At 42.4% G+C, this 23,713-nt stretch overlaps 2 protein-coding genes across 3 annotated transcripts in view; both read right to left on the reverse strand.

The window, feature by feature from the left end:
• Positions 1 to 23,634, reverse strand: part of TMEM217B (transmembrane protein 217B) — a 39,543-nt gene extending 15,909 nt beyond the window's left edge. Inside the window, exon 1 of the mRNA XM_070777900.1 lies at positions 23,532 to 23,634. The gene's annotated coding sequence lies outside the window, so the exon portion shown is untranslated. The remainder of the gene's footprint in view (positions 1 to 23,531) is intronic.
• TMEM217 (transmembrane protein 217) lies at positions 229 to 23,622 on the reverse strand. Of its 2 annotated transcripts, none has more exons than XM_019985418.2 (2): positions 23,532 to 23,622; positions 229 to 1,309 (listed from the first exon to the last, which is right to left on the reverse strand). In XM_019985418.2, exon 2 carries the CDS (start codon positions 1,296 to 1,298, stop codon positions 720 to 722), a length of 579 nt encoding a protein of 192 aa, XP_019840977.1. In that variant the 5' UTR covers positions 1,299 to 1,309; positions 23,532 to 23,622; the 3' UTR covers positions 229 to 719. The 2 variants fall into 2 exon arrangements, with proteins under 2 accessions (XP_019840977.1, XP_070634000.1); XM_070777899.1 differs by lacking the exon at positions 23,532 to 23,622 and adding an exon at positions 1,904 to 2,286.
• Positions 23,635 to 23,713: the final 79 nt, after the last annotated feature.

Consider the following 23,713-nt stretch of genomic DNA (forward strand, 5'->3'; position numbering starts at 1 on the left):
ACATAAACATGATTTAATCTCTCCCACTAAACTGCAAAATCCTCAAGGTCAGGAATTATATCCTATACTTTTTTGTATCCTCCTGCAGTGGAGAAATACACAGTGTGTCCTGCACAGTGACCGACAGAAGAGTTTAACAAATAGCCTTTGATTAATCACAAGTGCATTTGTGCTCCTTGACAGTTTTTATTGGGGGAGAGGATGGAAGGGTCAAGACAGAAAATAAAGTATGATTTCTCTCTATTTTTATTCTTTTACTTATCTGGAATATAGTATAGATGACACAGGGAGAAAAAGCAGCAAAAAACCACCTCAAGACCCCAATGATATATTTTTTGCTACAACAATCTGAGATATAAATACAGGTTTGCCTATTCTAGGGTTACATCAGAGAGCTGTGAGTTGAAGGCTGATGAAGACACACTAAGATGAAAGGATTGCCAGACAGCAATTCAGCTTCATTTCATCCCTGCCTGTCTTCATTTTGACCAATGAGGTGGTACTGACAGGAAAAGGAAAGAGGAAGTCAAGGAGAACTCGATAAATAACAATGTCCTCTAATTAAACATCCTCTATGAGCAAGGTGTTCCAGAGGCGATGGTAATCCGTTTTCTCACCGTATCTCTCCCAAAAGGGTGGCAGTAGAGTCTCTGCTTGCTGAAAAGTGAATGAGATGGAAAATGAACTACCATGAGACCCTACCGTGGAACAGGGCCATGTTACTCACTGTAGCGGCGGGAAAAGTTGATTATCTTGGATTTCCGCGGCAGGAAGTCTCCATTGCTGGTAGAAATACGTCTGTTGTAGGAGATGATATTGCCCTGGCTTTTATTTTTGTAGATCATGTAGGCGTAAGTGATGACAAAGAACATCCAGAAAGAGTGCATGCATATACGGGACACCAGACCAAACCAGCGCATGACTCTGACCTCCGCAGCGGAAGAATTGTCATTGGTGAGGCACTGTACCACAATGTTTACAGTTTCGTAGAAAAAGATCCAGACGATGTAGATCAGCAGGCCCCTGTGCATGTGGGCGTACACTGAGTATAGGAGCAAGCAGCTGACGAGGATGGTGATGAAAGATAGGAGGAAGACGATAGTCAGGCTCCAGCAGATGATGAACACTTTTATCAGGATACTTGTGTTCTTGATCTGTGACATTTGCTCAGTGCAATTGTTTCTCCTTAAGTACTTCTGTTCGAAGATGAGGTACAAGTCCACGGCCGTGATGGTAAAGACCCCTGACAACAGGGAGCCCATTTTGGCGGTCATGCCACACCAGTGCTGCTGTTTCATGCTGAGACTTCCTGTGAAGACAGACAATAGCGGGGCCGGGGATAATTCTGATTCCTGCCAATGTGGTAAATTACCCAGGGCTTCTGCCTCCTTCCCCCAATTCAACTGGAGAAACAATAGAGAGAAATGTGGGCAACCAGGCAGTAACAGCTTAGAGAAGACAGAAGGCTGTTTAAAAGTGTTTGGGAGTTTGAGTGGGGAGGAAGGAAGAGGCAGTCCCAGGCTGGTGGCAGTGAGCAGGTAAATGGAGGAGTGGTCCTCAACCCTGGCTTCCCATTATAATCATTGACAGTCCCCACCCCACACCAGCTAGAACATTCTCTGGGTATGACCCAGATATCAGTATTTTTAAAAACTTCCTAGTGATTTTCATCTGTAGCCAGAATTGGAAAATACTGAATAAGAAAGAAAGAAAGAAAGAATCAGGAGGGTTCAGGATGTATACCTGTATATACATGTATACCTGTGGCGGATTCATTTTGATATTTGGCAAAACTAATACAATTATGTAAAGTTTAAAAATAAAATAAAATTAAAAGAAAAAAAAAAAAGAAAGAAAGAAAGAATCAGTCACGTCCAACTCTTTGCAACCCCATAGACTGTACCTGACCAGGCTCCTCCATCCATGGGATTTTCCAGACAAGAATACTGGAGTGGGTTGCCATTTCCTTCTCCAGGGGATCTTCCCGATCCTGGGATCAAATCCGGGTCTCCCGCACTGCAGGCAGACTCTTTACCATCTGAGCCACCAGGGAAGCCTAAAATACTGAATAAAGAAAGTGAAATTGTGCTCTTTCTCTCTTCCGGTTTTGCCCTGGGTTATCATTGCTGCCCCTGAAGGGGAAAATTGGTGCATTGTCCAGACCTTCTGTGCAGGTATCTCAGGAGAAAAGTCAGGGTAGCAGCACAACAGGCTTGCTGGGTGAGTGGATGAAAACAATAGGTTTTGAGTAATCACTCCTCCACTATGTATCAAAACTTGAGGAATACAATGAAAGGTGTACTTTAAGGGAAATTTAAAACCTTAAAATAGAATAGCCTTATCATGGAAAAAGAAAAGACAATAATGAGCTAAGCATTCAACTCAGGGAGTTAGGGGGAAAAAAATCCAACCAATGATAAGAATAAAAAAAGATAGGAGGAAGAAAGCAAATAAAGGAACAGAAATCAATAAAAAGAAAGAAAAGATAAAGTAGAAGGACTTCTGATTGCTAAGGTTAGTGGAGCCAACTTGCTGATTAAAAAAAAACAACCCTAAAAATTGCTGGATCAAATAGTTTTTAAATATTCTTAAAAGTACAGAAGTGCTGACAAGATAGGAAGTAGGAGACAAAAGACTATAGGACTTCAGGAACTGGGACAGGTAAGCAAGCATGAAAGTCAAATTTGCTCTGAGGGTATTTGTCTATCTGTGTGTGCGTGCTTAGTCGCTTCAGTCCTGTCCGACTCTTTGTGATCCCAGGCTTCTCTGTCCACGGAATTCTCCAGACAAGAATACTGGAGTGGGTTTTTATGCCCTCCTCCAGGGATCTTCCCCACCCAGGCATCAAACCCACATCTCTTAAGTCTCATGCATTGGTAGGCAGGTTCTTTACCACTAGCGCCACTTGGGAAGCCCCTTTGCCAATCTGGGCAAACTTGAATTTCATTATGAGAACTCTGCATGGTAACGTGGGATGAAATTAAAGCTCAGGGTCCACCAAGGTGGGGAGTCTATTAGAAGGCCTTCCCGATATTAGTCATGGCCCCAAAGGGTTATGATTACAATAAAGGGGAATCAGAAGTAAACTTGCCCCCATCTTCTCCCAGGAGACTCCAAGGAAAGTTAACTTAGTACTAACTGAACATTTCAGGAGAAAATGCTCCTTGAGACACTGTCACGTAACTAACTTTTTACAGATTTGTAGCCCAAATTACATGAAGTACTTAAAAAAAACTTTTAAGTAATAAATCTAGTTTAAACTAGTCCTAGGACTTCACTGGTGGTCCAGTGGTTAAGAATTCGCCTGCCAATGCAGGGCATGCAGTTTCAGTCCCTGGTCTGGTAAGATCCCACATGCGGCAGGGCAACTGAGCCCTGCACCACGACTACTGAGCCAGGGCTCTATGAACCACAAGCACTGAAGCCTGCGTGTCCCAGAGCCCGTGCTCTGCAACAAGAGAAGCCACTGCAATGAGAAGGCCCCTCTCGCCACAACTAGAGAAAGCCCGTTCACAGCAACGAAGACCCAGAGCAGCCAAAAATAAAATAAAAAATAAAGCAGTCCTAAACTGGAAGTGTCGCTAAGTGCCTGGGAGAAACGAGCTCACATCCTCTCGGGAGGGATACATCTTTGTGCTGGTCCTTAAAGAATTACCTTAGTAATTCTCCAGGGACAATGACTAGTACATAGTGAAAAATACCTGAGCGTATAAGGAACGAGGCACTGGGAGAACCAGCAGGAGCAACAGAACTACAAAAATACCACATTCTGAAACAAGCATGGTTAGGACATTTTCTGGAATTATTTAATTATTTAAATGTTTAAATTTTATCTGTGGTAAAATACACATAACATAAAACTCACCAGCTTACCCATTTTAAAGTATAAGCTGTTGTTTAGTGGCCAAATCCTGTCTGACTCTTTTGATTCCACGGACTGTAGCCTGCCAGGCTTCTCTGTCTATGGGATTTCCCAGGCACGAATATTGTTATTTCTGCTTAGCTTCTCCATTTACTGCATACGTATCCTTGCCAGGCCTTGGCTTCCACATCTGTTTTGTTTTTGTTTTTTTTTGACTTGCTGCACAACTTGTGGGATCTTAGTTCCCCAACTACAGGGATGGAACCTGTACCCCCTGCAATAGAAGCATGGGGTCCTAACCACTGGACCACCAGGGAGTTCCCTCCACATTTTCTTTTTCTTCAGCTGTGGCACACAGCCTGTAGGATCCTAGTTCCCTAACCAGGGATTGAACCCATGCCCCCTGCAGTGGGAGCTCAGGGTCTCACCTACTGGATCACCAAAGGAAGTCCCCACATCTTTAAAATTGGGTATACTGGTTACTTTTTTCTCTTTCTGTAATTTTACTAGTTATTATAACAAATTATGGGCTGCCCTGGTGGCTCAGCGGTAGAGAACCTGCCTGCCAATGCAGGAGATGAGGGTTGGACCCCTAGATTGGAAAGGTCCCCTGGAGAAGGAAATGGCAACCCACTCTGGTATCATTGTCTGGGAAATACCATGGACAGAGGAGCCTGGTGGGCTACAGTCCATGGGGTCGCCAAAGCGTCGGACACGACTCAGCAACCAAACAACAACAGCATAACAATTACTCCAAAACTTCGTAGCATAAGACACATAAGACAACTATTTATTATGCACGCGGATTCTGTCGTGGAGGACTCTGGAGGTTAGCTTAACACTGTACATGATGAGGAATTTGGACGGGACACATCCAGGAGATCTTGTCACCACTCATGAATTTGGGGGACCTCTTCTTGAAGACCCATTCACGTATATGTCTTGCGATTGCTGCCAGCTGTCAGTTGGGGGTCTCTCTGTGTGGATGCATTTGGGTTTCTTCACCTCTTGCTGACTGGCTTCTCCAGAGTGCATGTCCCCAGAAGAGTGAACTAGGGGCAGCTGTATCACCTTGTTTCAGCTTGGCCTTGGAAGTTGCACAGGGTTGCTTCTACTGGACTCTGTTCTTTTCTCTTTTTTTGAAGTATAGTTAATTTACAATGTTGTGTTAGTTTCTGGTGTACAGCAAAGTGATTCAGTTATGTGTGTGTGTGTGTATACATTCTCTTTCATATTCTTTTCCATTTTGGTTTATTACAGGATATTGAATAGAGTTCCCTCTGCTATACAGTAGGACCTTGTTTATCCATCCTATATAGAATAGTTTATACTGCTCATCCCAAACTCTCAATCCCACTCTCCTCCTCGGCAACCACAAATCTGTTCTCTATGTTCCTGAGTCTGTTTCTGTTTTGTGGCTAGGGTCATTTGTGTCATATTTTAGATTCTACACATAAGTGATATCAAATGGTATTGTCTTTCTCTGTCTGATAATCTCTAGGTCTATTCATGTAGCTGCAAATGGCATAATTTCATTCTTTTTTATGGCTGAATAGTATTCCATTATATATATGATATGCATGCATATATCATATATATATATATATATATATATATATATATATATATCACATTTTCCTTAGTCAACTGTTGATGGGCATTTAGGTTGTTTCCATGTCTTGGCTATTGTAAATAATGCTGTACTTTATTCTTGTGAATCACCAAGGCTGGGCCATTTTCAGAGGGAGGGGAAATGGATTCTACCTTTTGCGTCAGGAGTGTTAGGGAATTTTCTGAGGTGCAGGGGATTCTTGTTATCTCAGTGGTCAAAATCCAAACTTCCACATTTGCCAGGCTGACCAGGGAAGGAAAAGTGATCATAACAAAGAAATATTCACCAATGAACTGATGTTCCCCTTTTTCCCTTATCACCACAACATTCCTCTAGGCTGAAACTAAGGGCTCTATGTGTGCACCAAGCCCATCAAATCAAGTCTTTATTGTTCAGCCTCTCTCTGAGAGCCCAATGTAAATAACTGATGACACAAAGCAAATAATTTGCAAAGCATCATTGCGAGTCTTGCAAGATCTCATGCAGCGATTAAAAATGATGAAAAAAACGGCTCAAATTACATGAAGCCTTTAGCAATCCTGGATATGATAGTTAGTCCAGTGGATAACCAGAAAAGGAAAAAAATCACTAAGAACGTAATAGGTACTTCAGTAAAGAACTGTTTGAAGATGAATAAATTGCTACATATTCACACGATGGCATGTTAAGCAGTCATCAAAATGAATTACTGTAGCAACACAGAACAGTTGGAATGAATCTTAGTAATGTAATAGCAAATGAAAAAAGTACCAAAAGAAGATATACAGTTAAAAGCAACTATAGGTATGTTATACACACACATACACAATTTTTGGACTCTATATACAGATGCGATAAAACTACAAAACTATATAAGGAAAATAAAGGAATGATGAACTTAGGATTCTAAATGACCATCACCTCGGGCCAGGGGAGGAAGTGAAATGGGTTGGGGAGATCATATAGTCAGATCTGATTTACTGACAAGATCCTAATTTTACTTTGGGTAGAGGATTTGAGGGTAAATGTTACTTTACTAAAAATAACTAATATTTTTAAAGTAAATAAAGGAGTTATGCATGGATCAGTTAGGGCTATGTCATGCACCAAAGATTATGATAAGTCTAACCGTGAGCATATGAAGTATGATAAAAAAAACACTAAAATAAAACAAGGATAATAACAGTGTTTACCTCATAAGGTTGCTGTGAGGCTTAAACGAGTTAATATATTTAAAACATTCAGAACAGTGCTTGGAACGTGGTAAGCATTGTACTATGTAAGAGTTTTTGCTATTGTCATTTTTGCTTTATGCCAAGGGGTAACTACTATTTATTATCTATGTAAAACTACTATTTATTATCTATGTAAAACTACTGTTTATTAAGTTGTGTTGCAGAAGATATCATCAGCTTCCTTCCCAATACCCATTTCCTCTTCTTTGCTAACAGAAGTCTACTTTAGGTCAACTAAAGCTTGGACTCTGTCAACCTTGGCCCCAATTCTATGCTGAATTCTCCTCTGCTCAAGCCCTCTTATGAATATGCATGTACCTCCGAGCTTAAAACTTCCCCAATCCGCTGTTCAGGGAGACACTGCTTTGGAAAAGATCCCCATTGTTCTTATTTGCTGCCAGTAATAATAAATCCTTCCTTCTCCCTATCTTTGGCTTGGTTGTGTCTATTGGCGCCTACCAAGAAGTAAACCCAGTTTTTAGGTAACACTATCTCTACATTTTCTTTCTTCTTAGCTTGAATGTGATATGATGCCTAGAACCTCAGCAGCTATTTTGTTACCATGAGGCAACAGGCATAAGGACAAAAGCAAATATGCTAAGGATGTCAACATTGAGAGGGCATCTTTTTGTATTTTATTGATTACTTCTAAAGTTGAATATTTTTATAAATATCAATATGTGATTTAAAAATCTCTGTCTAGGGACTTCCCTGGTGGCTCAGTGGATAAGAATCTACCTGCCAACCCAGGGGACATGGGTTCAATCCCTGGCCCAGGAAGATTCCACATGCCACGGAGCAATTAAGGCTGTGCTCCACAATTACTGAGCCCAAATTCTAGAGCCTGTGAGCCACAGATACTGAAGCCCATGCACCTAGAGCCTGGGCTCTGCATCAAGAGAAACGTTTGCATTGAGAAGCCTGTGCACGACAATGAAGAGTAGCCCCCACTCGCCAAAACTGGAGAAAGCCCTTGCAAAGCAACAAAGACCCAGTGCAGCCAAAATTAAATAAATAAACAAAAAATACAAAAAATCTACATCTAAATAAGTCTAAAACTATCTTCCCTGGCAGTCCATTAGTTAAGACTCTGCATTCCCAATATAGGGGGCATGGGTTTGATCCCTGGTCAAGGAACTAAGACCTTTCATGCAGGTCTTTGGTGCAGCCAAAATAAATAAAAGATAAACAAGTCTAGAATCATTTTGATAAGTAGAAAATAAAAAATACAAAGTGGCAAGAAAGCATGAAGGCATAATTTAATTAATAGTATTTTTCTCTCAGTGATATCTGAAATATTAATGCATCTTGCATTTGATAGTATCTTAGACTTACACAATCATGGTAAGAACTTTAGTTCTTAGTTGGGGAATCTTAGTTCTTAGTTCCCAATTAGGGATTGAACGTTTACCCTTAGCAGTGAAAGCGCAGAGTCCTAACCACTGGGCAGCCAAAGAATTCCCTTAATATTTTTAGTTCTTTTCACAATTCGACTTGTGGTTACAACAGAGGATGTTGCTACCAGCTCCCATCAGCTGGATCTCTGGCATTATTGAGTTGAGGCAGGGAAATAACTAATAGCAATGAGCACATTATAAAGTGGACTTCCCTGGCAGTCCAGTGGCTAAGACTCTGTGCTCCCAATGCAGGGGGCCCAGGTTTCATCCCTGGCCGGGGAACTAGATCCCACATGCTGCAACTAGGACCCAGTGCAGCCAAATAAATAAAAAAGAAAAAGAAGAGCCCAAGTCACCGACGTCAGTTAAAAGGTTTTGTTTTGTTTTTGATGTGAACCATTAAAAAATATATTTGTTTATTTATTTAGCTGCATCAGATCTTAGCTGCGGCATCTGGAATCTTCGTTGTGTCTTTCAGGGTCCTTCACTGAGACACACGGCCCCAAGAGTTGTGGTGTTCAGGCTCAGCTGCTCCGAAGCACGTGGGATCCTAGCTCCCTGACCAGGGACTGAACCTGAGTCCCCAGCTCTGCAAGGATCACCAGGAAGTCCCGGTGGACCATTTGTTTTAAAGTCTTTATTGAACTTGTTACAATAATGCTTCTGTTTTAGGTTTTGGTTTTTTTGGCATGAGTCATTGGGATCTTAGCTCTCTGACCAGGGCCCAAATCTGCACACTCTGTATAGGAAGGGAAGTCCCAGACAGATAGATAGATAGATAGATAGGATAATTGTAAAAATACTAGATATAAGCAAAACACCAAATGCTTGTTACAAATTCACTCTCCCACCAAAAGTAAATGTACATCCCTGGTTTAGAACATATGTGTCATAATTTTTTTTTTTGGTTGGCCGTGCCATGCGGCTTGTGGGATCTTAGTTCCCCAATCAGGGATTGGGGAACCTTTACCCTTAGCAGTGAAAGTGCAGAGTCCTAACCACTGGCAGCCAAGGAATTCCTTCAAGAATTTTTTTTTTTAACACCTCAGTAAAAATGCCTACACCTTATGTGGGGTTTAAAACAGGGGCTGGTGGGCTTCAAGTCTGTTCTGTGGGCTGTACAAGGCAGCCGCCCACAGCCCCATGATGGCCGTGGGTAAGAGCTTGGCCCCCGTTTCTGGCACCAGGTTCCACCTCTGGATTCTGAGGCATCCCTGAGGGCCAGAGGAGCTCTGGTCATAATGGAGGTTGGATTTCCTCCTAGCCTGGCAGTATCAGGCCAATTTAATTGGATTTTTAAAAAATGAAAATAGATAATTCGCATATATAGGAGCTTGAGTTCTTTGAGATACATCTTATACATTCTCTTGAAAAGAAATCTATCAACTTAAAGAAAAAAAAAGAACTGCTGAGATAATTTATGAACCCTTCTCACTCCCTCTCCTTTGGCTTTGTATATATACTACAGAAGGAATTTGTACCATAATCGGACACTCTAGTGCGAGAAAGCAGTTTTATTATTATTATTTTTAAATTATTTACTTGCTTATTTTTGGCTATGCTGGATCTTCATTGCTGTGTGGGCTTTTCTCTAGTCGCGCCAAGCAGGGGCTACTCTCCAGTTGCAGAGCACAGGCTTCTGATTGTGGTGGCTTCTTTTGTTGCGGACGGGCTCTAGGGCTCACAGGCTCAGCAGTTGTCGTTCCCAGGCCCTAGAGCACAGGCTCAATATTTGTGGCACACAGGCTTAGCTGCTCTGCAGCATGTGGGATCCTCCTGGACCAGGGATCGAACTCATGTCTCTTGCATTGGCAGGCAAATTCTTTACCACTGAACCACCAGGGAAGCCCCCTCTTCTATCTTTTATTTTTTAAAAAATAATATAAAATCGGACTCAGTCGTCTTCCTCAAGGAGTTAGGGGAAAATTCTAACTCCAAGTGTTTTTCTCTCTCCCCTTGATGGAGTCACATTGAATTCCCAGGTTCACCCAATTCTAGAATCTCATGGAAGGGCTCTGGACTTCAGGCTGTGCGGTCAGTCATGTGAGAGTGTGAGAGGCTGGATGCCCTAGCCTCAGTGGTCCCACTGCTCATAGCCCCAAAGGCTGTGGCTCACAACTCAGTCCCCAGCCTGGGGTCCACGCAGCCAACCCATCAATCATCCTGTTGCTACGGGGTCAAACACGGGTCCCAAGGCGGGCAGAACTAGGCACTTCTCCATTCCCCGAGGGTAGGGAAACCCCATTCACAGTAGGAGTCGGAAGTGATTCCCTGCTCGCTCATCTTTTCAGATCTATACCCCGACCCACCCACATAATCAAGATCTTTGCCTTTGAGAGCCTAGATTTTCCAAAACAAAAGTATTTTAACTCTCTAATAGGGGAAGAGATGGGCAGTCCTCTTAAACCTACAAAAGGAAGATGCCTGTCACGCTTTGTGGTAAATCAGTCAACAAACAGGAAACCAGTCCCAGCTATGAATGAGGCGATTCAGACAATAAATCACACTGCTGCTTACAAAGTCCTTACCATCTGACTCCAATCCAATTTTCCAGGAACATCTCTGTGCATTCCTTCCTGTGTATATAATACTCTCATTTCTTCCAATGTCTTTCCTCCCATTCTCCACCTGGCTCTCTCATACTCATCTCTCAAGGTCATGTGAATCCTCAAGAAGGTGCCAGGGCTCTAGTTTGGCATTTGTGATTCTCTTGACCTTTCTTTTGTGGTAAGAAGTCTCACATCAGTACCACAAGCAGGAGAGCGCCAAACTCTCCTCTGCATTTGTCTCTTTCCTAGGAAGGAAACCACTTCCCAGAACCCCCCAGCAGCCTTCTTTTCCTGGCTCACTGGCCAGAGCTGGGTCACATGTTCACCCAACACTGCAGGGGAGGCTGTGGAAATCAGTTTCTGACAAGCTCAGTAGGATTGCCATAACTGGTTAAGAGATATCATGATTCATGCCAACTGGGAACACAGTTGCTCAACCTTTCCAAAAACAATGAATCCCCTTCCCAAGGAAGGAGGAAGGAAATGGCTAATAAAGTCAACCACAGAGATCCTGTTACATTAATTATCCCTTTTTCCTCATTGACATGGGAAGAACTATTATTATTTGTTTTCCCCTTCTTCCACAGAAGCAGGAATTTACACACGGTTGGCCAGAATAAGGTTTGCCTTTCCTGGCCTTCCTGGCAGCTGAGTGTGGCCATATGACCAATTCCTGAGAATAGGCTGAAAGGGGGAGAAATGAATGGGACCAGCTTCCCTGGTGGCTCAGGGGTGAAGAATCCACCTGCAATGCAGGAGACACGGGTTTGATCCCTGGGTCAGCAAGATCCGCTGGAGGAGGGCATGGCAACCCAGGATTCTTGCCTGGAGAATCCCACAGACAGAGGAGCCTGGAGGGCTACGGTCCATTGAGTGGTGAAGAGTCAAACATAACTAAGCATGCACACACCACGTATTAAGGAGAAAATCTTTCCTTTCCCTCTTCCCAACAGCTGAAATGTGGATGGAGTAGGGGGAGTAGAGGGTGACCTTGGGCCAACTGGACAAGGACATAATAAACACAGAAGGATCTAGGCCTCTGAAGATTCACAGAGCAGGGCTGCCACTCTTACTCAGGCTCCTACGTGACCAAGGGAAACTATAAACTTCTATCATGGTGATGTGTGTGTGTGCACACGTGCACACTCAGTTGTGTCCAACTCTTTGCAACCCCATGGACTGTAGCCTGTCAGGCTCCTCTGTCCACGGAATTCTGCAGGCAAGAATATTGGAGTGGGTAACCATGCCCTCCTCCAGGGGATCTTCCCAACCCAGGGGACGAACCCTTGTCTCTTGCGTCTCCTTCATTGGCAGGTAGGTTCTTTACCAGCTGAGCCACCAGGGAAGCCCTCTGTCATGGTTAAAGCACTGTTAATTTTGCACCCAAACTCATGTCCTAACAAACACAACTGCCTCCAATCCTTTGCCTGTAAGCATGCCAAAGTCTCTTCCAGCTCAAACAATCTCTCCTTTGACCCTGTGTTTCTCTCTCATTTACATTCAGTCTTGGTGTCAGGGCAAGCAACAAATACTGGCTCTTGAGGCTTATTTAAGCAGAAAAGTCATAGCTCATAGATGTGTGCAAAGGGTCAGTTATTTATTGCCACAACAATGCTACATAAATAACCATAAAACCTCAGCGGCATGTTAACAATGAACAATACTTAGTTCACAAGTCTGTGGGGTTCAGCTTCTCTGGGGCTGGGCTGAGCTGGGCTGATTTCAGCTGGACTTACTTGACATCTGGGGTCAACTGTTGGTTGACTAGACAGTTTTGTTGATTTTGGCTGAGTTCATTCATATGCCTGAGGGTCAACTGGCTGTTGGCTGACTTAGGATGGCCTCAGCTGGGATAACTCAGAGAGACTTGGCCTAGGTCCATGTGATTCTCATCATCCAACAGGCTAGCCTAGACATGTTGCAATGGCAGAGGCCAGCAGTGAGAGTGCTACAGACCGAATGCTTTTGTCCTCCCCAAATTCATATGTTGAAAACCTAATGCCCATTGAGATGGTATTAGATGGTAGGGCCTTTGGGAGTTGATTAGGTCAGGAGGGTGGAGCCTTCCTGAATGAATAAGTAGCAGAGAGATCCCTTGCTCCTTCCTCTGTGTGAGGACATGGCAAGAAGTTGGCAGTTTGCAACCCAGAAGACAGCCTTTGCCAAAACCAGGCCATGCTGGCACTCTGATCTTAGACTTCCAGCCTCCAGAAATGTGAGAAATAAATATCTCTTGTTTACAAGCCACTCAGTCTGGAGAATTTTGCTATATAATCGCACACAGACTAAGACAGAGAGCAAGTGCAGCCACATGAATGTCTTCCAAGCTTCTGCTTGTATGCCTGCATGCATGCTAAGTCACTTCAGTCGAGTTCGACTCTTTGCAACCCTATGGACTATAGCCCACCAGGCTCCACTGTCCATGGGAATCTTCAAGCAAAAATACTGGAGTGGATTGCCATTTCCTCCTGCAGGGGATCTTACCGACCCCGGAACTGAACCCAAGTCTCTTACGTCTCCTGCACTGGCCTGCAGGTTCTTTACCACTAGTGCCACATGGGAAGCCCTCTGCTTCTTTAATGCTTGCTAAAATCCCTTGATCACAGCAAGTCACAAGACTCAGTCAAGAGTTAGAATAAGAAGGTCCCACAAGATAACACAGATGCAGGGAAAGGTGAAGAATTGGGGCATTGACACCATCATCTATCACACCACATTCGGAGGTTTTGCTTACAGGATGGCAGCCAATATCATGCCACAGAGCTGGGCCACTGAAGACTCTGCTGCTGCCAGTGATGAGCATCTGATGCTGAAGTTACACTGAGAGGCCTTCTGGCACAAGACTCTAGGTATTGCCGCTGCCAGAGCTTTTCCCTTTAGTTGGGTGTTGCTGTCACAACTGGTACTGCTCACCAAGAATGAATTCTCTTCTTCTCGTTTTCCTTTGCATCATAAGCTCCTGATGATTCAAAGTACACTTTGGGAAAATTTCATCAGCAGAGCCTATGACATGTGCACTTGACTTAGTTCACAAGAAAGGATGGGAAAGTAAGTAGCTGCCATTTTACTGGTAGGTGGGCTCTGCTTCCCACAAGGTTTCATAGAGTGAAAAATTCTCCATACATGGGAAAGGCGTTTATATTATAGGCATCTAAAGAACTACAACAGAACAGCAATGATGGCAGGGAGGAAGAGGAGGAAACTAGCTTCTCAATCTCCTCACAGCTAAGCTGTTTTTCATTTGTTTGTTTTTGCCATACTGCATTGCTTATGGGACCTTAGTTTCTCAACTAGGGACTGAACAAAGTCCCTAGCACTGAGAGTGCTGAGCCCTAACCAGGGGACTGCCAAGGAATTCCCCACAGCTAAGCTTCTTGAAAGGGTACTCCTAGCTCTCTTTCCCCTGCTACTTTTTTTCCATTTCACTCTGTACTAATCAGTTATGGTCACCCTAATGATGCAAAATCCAGTGGTTTACAACCACAAGCATCTATTTTTCTCACTATGCTTCAGGCTGCAGGTCGACCTGGAACAGTTAAATACTCACTGGTAGTAACATAGGTCAGATCAGATCAGTCACTCAGTCGTGTCCGACTCTTTGTGACCCCATGAATCGCAGCACGCCAGGCCTCCCTGTCCATCACCAACTCCTGGAGTTCACTCAGACTCACGTCCATCGAGTCAGTGATGCTATCCAGCCATCTCATCCTCTGTCATCCCCTTCTCCTCTTGCCCCCAATCCCTCCCAGCATCAGAGTCTTTTCCAATGAGTCAACTCTTTGCATGTGGTGGCCAAAGTACTGGAGTTTCAGCTTCAGCATCATTCCCTCCAAAGAAATCCCAGGGCTGATCTCCTTCAGAATGGACTGGTTGGATCTCCTTGCAGTCCAAGGGACTCTCAAGAGTCTTCTCCAACACCACAGTTCAAAAGCATCAATTCTTCGGCGCTCAGCCTTCTTCACAGTCCAACTCTCATATCCATACATGACCACAGGAAAAACCATAGCCTTGACTAGACGAACCTTTGCTGGCAAAGTAATGTCTCTGCTTTTCAATATGCTATCTAGGTTGGTCATAACTTTTCTTCCAGGGAGTAAGCGTCTTTTAATTTCATGGCTGCAGTCACCATCTGTAGTGATTTTGGAGCCCAGAAAAATAAAGTCTGACACTGTTTCCCCATCTGTTTCCCATGAAGTGATGGGACCAGATGCCATGATCTTCGTTTTCTGAATGTTGAGCTTTAAGCCAACTTTTTCACTCTCCACTTTCACTTTCATCAAGAGGCTTTTGAGTTCCTCTTCACTTTCTGCCATAAGGGTGGTGTCATCTGCATATCTGAGGTTATTGATATTTCTCCCGGCAATCTTGATTCCACCTTGTGTTTCTTCCAGTCCAGCGTTTCTCATGATGTACTCTGCATATAAGTTAAATAAGCAGGGTGACAATATACAGCCTTGACGAACTCCTTTTCCTATTTGGAACCAGTCTGTTGTTCCATGTCCAGTTCTAACTGTTGCTTCCTCACCTGCATACAAATTTCTCAAGAGGCAGATCAGGTGGTCTGGTATTCCCATCTTTTTCAGAATTTTCCAGTTTATTGTGATCCACACAGTCAAAGGCTTTGGCATAGTCAATAAAGCAGAAATAGATGCTTTTCTGGAACTCTCTTGCTTTTTCCATGATCCAGCGGATGTTGGCAATTTGATCTCTGGTTCCTCTGCCTTTTCTAAAACCAGCTTGAACATCATGAAGTTCATGGTTCACATATTGCTGAAGCCTGGCTTGGAGAATTTTGAGCATTACTTTACTAGTGTGTAAGATGAGTGCAACTGTGCGGTAGTTTGAGCATTCTTTGGCATTGCCTTTCTTTGGGAATCAAATGAAAACTGACCTTTTCCAGTCCTGTGGCCACTGCTGAGTTTTCCAAATTTGCTGGCATATTGAGTGCAGCACTTTCACAGCATCATCTTTCAGGATTTGGAATAGCTCAACTGGAAATCCATCACCTCCATTAGCTTTGTTCGTAGTGATGCTTTCTAAGGCCCACTTGACTTCACATTCCAGGATGTCTGGCTCTAGGTCAGTGATCACACCATTGTGATCGTTGTGAAGATCTTTTTTGTACAGTTCTTCTGTGTATTCTTACCATCTCTTCTTAATATGTTCTGCTTCTGTTAGGTCCCTACCATTTCTGTCCTTTATCGAGCCCATCTTTGCATGAAATGTTCCTTTGGTATCTCTGATTTTCTTGAAGAGATCTCTAGTCTTTCCCATTCTGTTGTTTTCCTCTATTTCTTTGCATTGATCTCTGAAGAAGGCTTTCTTATCTCTTCTTGCTATTCTTTGGAACTCTGCATTCAGATGCTTAGATCTTTCCTTTCCTCCTTTGCTTTTCGCTTCTCTTCTTTTCACAGCTATTTGTAAGGCCTCCCCAGACAGCCATTTTGCTTTTTTGCATTTCTTTCCCATGGGGATGGTCTTGATCCCTGTCTCCTGTACATTGTCACGAACCTCAGTCCATAGTTCATCAGGCACTCTATCTATCAGATCTAGGCCCTTAAATCTATTTCTCACTTCCACTGTATAATCATAAGGGATTTGATTTAGGTCATACCTGAATGGTCTAGTGGTTTTCCCTACTTTCTTCAATTTAAGTCTGAATTTGGCAATAAGGAGTTCATGGTCTGAGCCACAGTCAGCTCCTGGTGTTGTTTTTGCTGACTGTATAGAGCTTCTCCATCTTTGGGTGCAAAGAATATAATCAATCTGATTTCGGTGTTGACCATCTGGTGATGTCCATGTATAGAGTCTTCTCTTGTGTTGTTGGAAGAGGGTGTTTGTTATGACCAGTGCATTTTCTTGGCAAAACTCTATTAGTCTTTGCCCTGCTTCATTCCGTATTCCAAGGCCAAATTTGCCTGTTACTCCAGGTGTTTCTTGACTTCCTACTTTTGCATTCCAGTCCCCTATAATGAAAAGGACATCTTTTTTGGGCGTTAGTTCTAAAAGGTCTTGTAGGTCTTCATAGAATCATTCAACTTCAGCTTCTTCAGCATTACTGGTTGGGGCATAGACTTGGATTACTGTGATATTGAATGCTTTGCCTTGGAAACAAACAGAGATCATTCTGTCGTTTTTGAGATTGCATCCAAATACTGCACTTCGGACTCTCTTGTTGACCATGATGGCCACTCCATTTCTTCTGAGGGATTCCTGCCTGCAGTAGTAGATATAATGGTCATCTGAGTTAAATTCACCCATTCCAGTCCATTTCAGTTCGCTGATTCCTAGAATGTCGACATTCACTCTTGCCATCTCTTGTTTGACCACTTCCAATTTGCCTTGATTCATGGACCTGACATAGGTAAGTGGAGCTATTTATAAAATGGAATATTATACAGCAGTGAAAATGAGTGAATTACAGCTATAATCTATCAACATGGATAAATCTCAAAACCATCCTGTTGCCTAAAAGAAGCAAGCAACAGGAGAATGAATACCATACAATATCATTAAATCATTAATACAAACAATGCATTATTTAAGGTTACAAAAACAGGTGAAAAATATACATATACAGAGGATGTTTAATACAAAATTCTGCACAGTGGTTACACTTGAAGGCAGGGGAATGCCCAGAGGAAGGGACTCCCAAGAGGTATCTAAGGTACTGGTTATGTCCTGTTGCATAGCGTGGGGAGTGGGGGACGTTCAGGGAAATGTTACCATTATTCATCAAACTATACATATTAGTGTTATACAATCTTTTGTGTATGTGGTATATTTAATATCCCACGAGAAAAACCTACTACTGGTGAGGATGTGAAGCAATGGTAACTCTTACCCATTGCCGTGAGGACCAGTGTAAATTGGAAAAACCATTTTGGAGAGCATTTTTCAGTATCCAGTTAAGTAGAAATTGTGCACATTCTATGATCCAGCATGTTTTTCCTGGGTATCCCTCAGCACCTTAAAGCAGCGGGTTTTCAAACTTTGTGACAACACTCTCTTACTGAGATATATGTTTTACATTACAATCGAGTACACACATACACACATATGTGTAAGTGTGTAAAAAGTGGAAATAAAAATTTTGCACAGTAATGCCTTTTCCTATTACATGTAACTCTCTGATCTTTTCTAATCCTGTCTATTCTTTTTCTTTTTTCATTGAGATATAATTGACACAACATTGTCAATTTTGTGTATCAGGTATAAATGTCCCCATTTATTCTATTTCATTAAAAGTTCCAACTTCTAAATGTATTTCAATTCACTGTAACAGTTGACAAACTGTCCTTTGAAAAACACCACACGAGAGAAAATTGTGCACATGGTAATGTGTAGAAGAATGTTAATTGAGCACAGCTCAAAATAGAAATAACTGGCGATGGCAATCGAGGAATATTTACATTATGGAACACAATAGGGCAGTTAAGATGAGCAAACTAGAGCTCCTTGTATCAACAGAATGCACAGTGAAAAAAGCCAGTTGCTGAAGCATATGTACAGTGTGTTGCTATTTATAAAGTTTCAAAACATGAAAAACATGTTGTTTATAGACAGGCTCATATATAGTGAAAGTGTTTAACATGGAAGAGAGTGGATTGTGGTTCCCACTGGAGAGAGGGAGGGGGATGGGATCGAGGAGGGGCAAAATGGGGACTTGGAAGGTTTTTTTGTTTCTTAATCTTATTCTCAAATGTTACTTATTCTTTATTCTTTACTGCAAGGTTGGCCAACTGCATCCATAGCCAAATCTGGTACAGTATTTTTGCATGGTCTGTGAACTAAGAATGGTTTTTACAGATTTTAATATTTGGAAAAAATTGAAAGAAGAATATTTTTTAACTTGGGAAAATCACATAGAATTCCAATTTTTGTAATTACAAATGAAGTTTTATTGGAACACAGCCTTGATAATTTTGCAAAGCTGAAAACTGTTTGCAGCCTGGCCCTTTATAGAAAAAGTCTGCTACCCTCTAACGTATTTATTTACTTACTTATATTTTTTTGGCCCACTATGTGGGATGTGGGATCTTAGTTCCTTGACCAGGGATCAAACCCGTACCCACTGCAGTGGAAGCACAGAGCCTTAACCACTGGACTTAACCACTGCCAAGGAAGTCTCAACACCCCCTAATTTATTATATGACGTATATTTTATAATGATAAAAATATGGTAGCATTAGAGAAGAATTCTAGAAAGAAAAAGATGTATAATTCTACTAACAAAAGTTGCTAAAATTTTCCATGTTTTCTTCTACTCTTTGATAAGAGTCAAATGTATTTTTATTGAAATCAGGCAAAGATTTTTTGCATTCTGCCTTTTCCCTGCTGGACATCACTTCATAAACTTTTCTGATGCGCTATGTAGCATGCAAATTTGCACGATTTAATGACATAGCCTGGTTCAAGTCTACAAACCACATGCCATAATTTGTATAACCATCTTCTCATGTTTAAACCTTTGTAATCTTTTGATTTACCCCGTTTGTTATTGGTTACAAGGCAAATAACACCTTTGTGTACAGAGCTTTTCCCCTCCCTCTTTTTAACTGACTTTCTTAGAATAAATTCCTAGGAAAGAAATGTTTTATCTTTCTTCCACCCCTTCAAAGTCTACTCTCTCTTTCTTTACTCCTACAACCTCTTGCTTCTTCAGTCTTTTTGCTTAGCCTTTTGCCTTCCCTGACATAACTGATCTCAGTTGACTCTCTCAGTGGTTGTTTAGGTGCTGAAAAAGCCCTTTTGCTGTTGGATCCCAGTCTGACCTCACCATTCCTTTGGTGGTCCAACTTTCTGCAGTGCTTTGTGAAGTCTGCTTCTTGCTCTCATTTCTTAATTCTCTCAGCACAGGGTCCACTCCACTCCTACACCGAGATTAAAGTCTGCTAGTGATCTCTGGGATTCCCTGGTGGCTCAGATGGTAAAGAGTCTACCTGCAATGTGTGAGACCTGAGTTTGATCCCTGGGTTGGGAAGATCCCCTGGAGAAGGAAATGGCAACCTACTCCAGCATTCTTGCCTGGAAAAATCCCATGGACGGAGGAGCCTGGCAGGCTACTCCATGGGGGACACAAGAGTCAGATCCTTCACTTTCACTTTTTAGTGATCTCTTTGGAACTTAGTCCAAAGGCTTTTTTTTTTCTTGATTTTTATCTCCCTATGTAGCTGTTACTCTGAAAGGTCCTTCGGGTCTTTTTCTTTCCCTTCATGTCTCCATTCTCGGTTTAACTCTTCCATGGAACTTTCTCTAAGGATTGAGATAGAATCACCTCTTTTGAGTCCACATGCAACCCAGACATAGCTCATTCCCTTTGCTCCAAACTCTTCTTTGCTCCAATCTAAGTTGTTTTACTCTCTTCTGAATGAAGATGAAGTTAAAGAGGGAACAGTTAAAAACTTGTAGCCAGACAACATTGAGAGTTTCTACTTACAGTTTCAAAATAATGAATAAATTTTGAAATAAATTTAAGGATCATAGGTCACCCTGTTCCACGAACAAAAGGTCTCCAAAGTGAGGTCTACAAGCATCAGGGTCACCTGGAGGCGGCTGTTGCTGTTGTTCAGCCACTCAGTCATATTCAACTCTTTGCAAACCCATGCACTGCAGCACGCCAGGCTTCCCTGTCTGTCACCATCTCCCAGAGTTTGCTCAAACTCATGTCCATTGAGTCAGTGATGCCATTCAACCATCTCATCCTCTATCACATAAGTTCCACCCCAGACCTACTAAATCAGAATCTAGACTTATAACATGATCTCCAGGTGACCCACATGTATATTAAAGTATGAGAGGGACTTCCCTGGTGGTCCAGTGGTTAAGAACCCACCCGCTAATACAGGGGACACAGGTCTGGGAGGATCTTACATGCCATGGGACAGCTAAACCCTTGGGCCACATCTACTGAGCCCGGGCACTCCGGAGCCTGTGCTCTGCAGCAAGAGAAACTACTGCAATGAGAAGCATACACACTGCAACAAAGAGTAGCCCCTGCTGTGCAGCAACGAAGACTCAGCACAACCAAAAATAAATAAATTTTTAAAAAGTATAAGAAGCACCAGTATAATGGACCAGTCAGTGCGTATCACTAAGGGTCTCTACCAAGTGCTCCATGCACCCCTTGGGAACCTCAAACCAATGATTTTCACCTTAAGTTTGGTGTGAGGGTGGTCTTGCTGCCACAGCTATCATCTTTTGATGGACAGGTGGCTAGGTAGATGACCTCCGTCCCTCATCATTTTAGGTACAAGTTCATCCCTCTGAAGCTGCAAAAGGGTTTGAAGAGGACATTCTTTCCCAGGAAAGGAAGGCTGCTTTTCAACAAAGAGCATAAATAAGCTTATAGGCTCTTTGGTAAGGTGGACACACCTGCCAGGGATTGGAAAAATGGTTTCTATCATCTTTTCCAACAAAAAACGCACGTGAACAACATAGAACCAAAAGACAAGAATAGTTTATACTCTTCATTCTCTCATTCAGCAAATATTATGTACCTACTGTGTGCCAAGCACTATTCTAGGCAAGAAGAGCAGAGACAGAACTGACAAAATCCTTGCCTTACATTTACATTCTGGAAATGTGGAATTTACATTCTAGGGGATGGAGATGGACAAGAAACAGGTATAAAATATGGCAGGTAGGGGTAACACTTTAAAGAAAAATAGATACTTGAGAGGAAAGAATCCCAAGCAGAGGCAGTGGCTAATGCAAAAGTCTTGAGGTAGGAACATGCTTGGAGTGTTCAAGGAACAGCAAAAGGCCAGTAAGTGTGGTTGGAGCAGATTAAGCGAGGAAGAGAGTGGAACCAAATCACAGAGAGTCTTTAAGGAGCTGGAATGTTATGCCAAGTGAGACAGAGCCATTGCAGGGTATTGAGCAGAGGAGTGACATAACCTGACTGACCTTCTAAGAGGCGCTCTCTCTCCTCCTCTGCTGTGTGGGGAATAGACTCTAAGGGGACGAGAGTGGAAGAGGCCTCCTAGCAGGCTGCTGTAAGGATGTGCTTGGTTTAGATTTGGTTGGTCACAGTGGTGGTGGTGGTGAAAAAAGGCTCAAGGATTTCAGCTTCTTTAACAAAGACAATTTTAAAAGTTATCACTAGACAACTTTTTTTTTTTTTTAATCTTGGATGGGAAACTGGCTTAGAAGTAGAAAATAAAAAGTAGGAATATTAATGGCTTCTCAGGGTTGAACAATGTTAATAGCATCCTCTGGGAATCAGTGTTATTTAACATTTCATAAATGATTAAGAAAAAGGAATACTTTGAGACTTTTCTAGGTACACAAATTATACTCTGCTTTCCACATAGTGAAATGTCAAGTCAATTGGGAGTGCCTCTTGGAACATTTCTAAAGCTATATGAGTAGGCTGGAAAGTGGTAGATGACTTGCCATGTGGACAAGTCTAAGGCAGTTCACACAGAAGACAATTCAGGTGACATCTTTAAGACAATGAACTCTGAACTGCCAGCTGCCCCCAAGGAAAGGGATCAGAAGCTGTTGTAGGTTATTCCTTCAAGACATCAGTTCTTGAAAAATTCAAAATGCCAGTAAAAGTTCTGGTGGTTTCAGAATAATGACAAAAACATCAGCTTAAACAAAAACCTCAGGAACTCCCTAATGGATCTCAGTATGCAGTGCTAGTCACTGCATCCTGTGAAAAATAACAGCCAAGGAAAAGCCACTAAAATGATTAAAAGGGTAGAGGGACTTTTGTTTGATGGAAGATACGTCTATAAATATGAATAAATATGAATAATGACAAAATAAGATGAACGTCTACATAAACATGAGACGTTCAGAGAAAATTAAAATAGTCCTTTTAATGCAATTTCATGATTGTGAAATTAGGGGACAAAAACAACTTAAAAACGGGGGTAATGTCTATGTAGGAAGAGGCCATTGGCGGGCCTATTTAAAAAGGTCCTTTAGAGGGAGGTGGGAGGGGGGTTTAGGATGCGGAACACGTGTACAACTGTTGGGGATCCATGTCAATTATGGCAAAACCACTACAATATTGTAAATTAATTAGCCTCCAATTAAAATAAATAAATTTATATTTTTTAAAAAAGAGGTCCTTTAGACCTTCCAATATGTGGAAGGACTGTGCTAGCAATAACCAGGAGTGAGGGGTAAGGAACAATCAGCCCACTTCAAGAGTCCTTTGATGGGACAGAAATTATGTGGACTGGGGTGTGCTTCCTGCCCTCCCCGGCCCCTCATCACTGTGGTATACAAGCACAGAAACTCAAAAAGGGCAAAAAACACTGACAAAACTTTCAAAGGATTCAAAATGCTAATTTAAATCTCATTCTGAGTCAAAACTCGATCGAAAATATAATCAAGGGTGAAGATTTATAGTAGATTAGTAAGGGATTAAAGATGTCCATTGGCGGTCTGAATTGGATAGATAAAAGAAGAATATTTCCTGAACAGTTTGTCCACATCTAGGTTCTCTTGGTCAGAAAGTGACGGTTATTGCTTGAAACAGAGATTTGATCATCTGAATTTCAGGCACGGCACAAGTCCTTTCACAGGGATCAATTATCTGAGGAGAGAGAGGCTCTTATGAACCAACCGTTAGTCACGTGTTGTGTTGAACAGTTAGCAACTCTGGACCGTCGGGTCAGTTACTGATTTTCCTCCACCGATTGAAAAAATGGGAGTCCGAACGGAACGAGGGGAGTGGTGGGAAGGATAATAACCAGAGTGTCATTGAATTGGGAGATGTTAAAAACGGGCAGCAACCAATACATGGGCCCTTATATTTAGGTCAAAGATTTATATACATAAATATATATATAAATACATAAAAAATATTTGACTCAAGAACCTCTTTACCCCCAAAGAAAACAGCACCTTCTCCTTCTTCCCATAGGTCCCTTTCTTTACCTGCTTCTTCCCCGGCCCAGGAGAAGGAACTTTCAGCCCCGCCTCCCAGCTCGTCCAAGCTCCGCCTTCTCGGTTCACCTGTGTGCCCAGCCCCTGACGTCACCGTTCGGCTTCAGCGGCCTGCAGGATTCTGGCTCCCGATTGGTCCGTCTCCCACAGCCTGCGCAGCCCACCAATGGCAG

This window comes from Bos indicus, chromosome 23 (assembly GCF_029378745.1).
Source record: "Bos indicus isolate NIAB-ARS_2022 breed Sahiwal x Tharparkar chromosome 23, NIAB-ARS_B.indTharparkar_mat_pri_1.0, whole genome shotgun sequence".
NCBI classification, from domain to species: Eukaryota; Metazoa; Chordata; class Mammalia; order Artiodactyla; family Bovidae; genus Bos; species Bos indicus.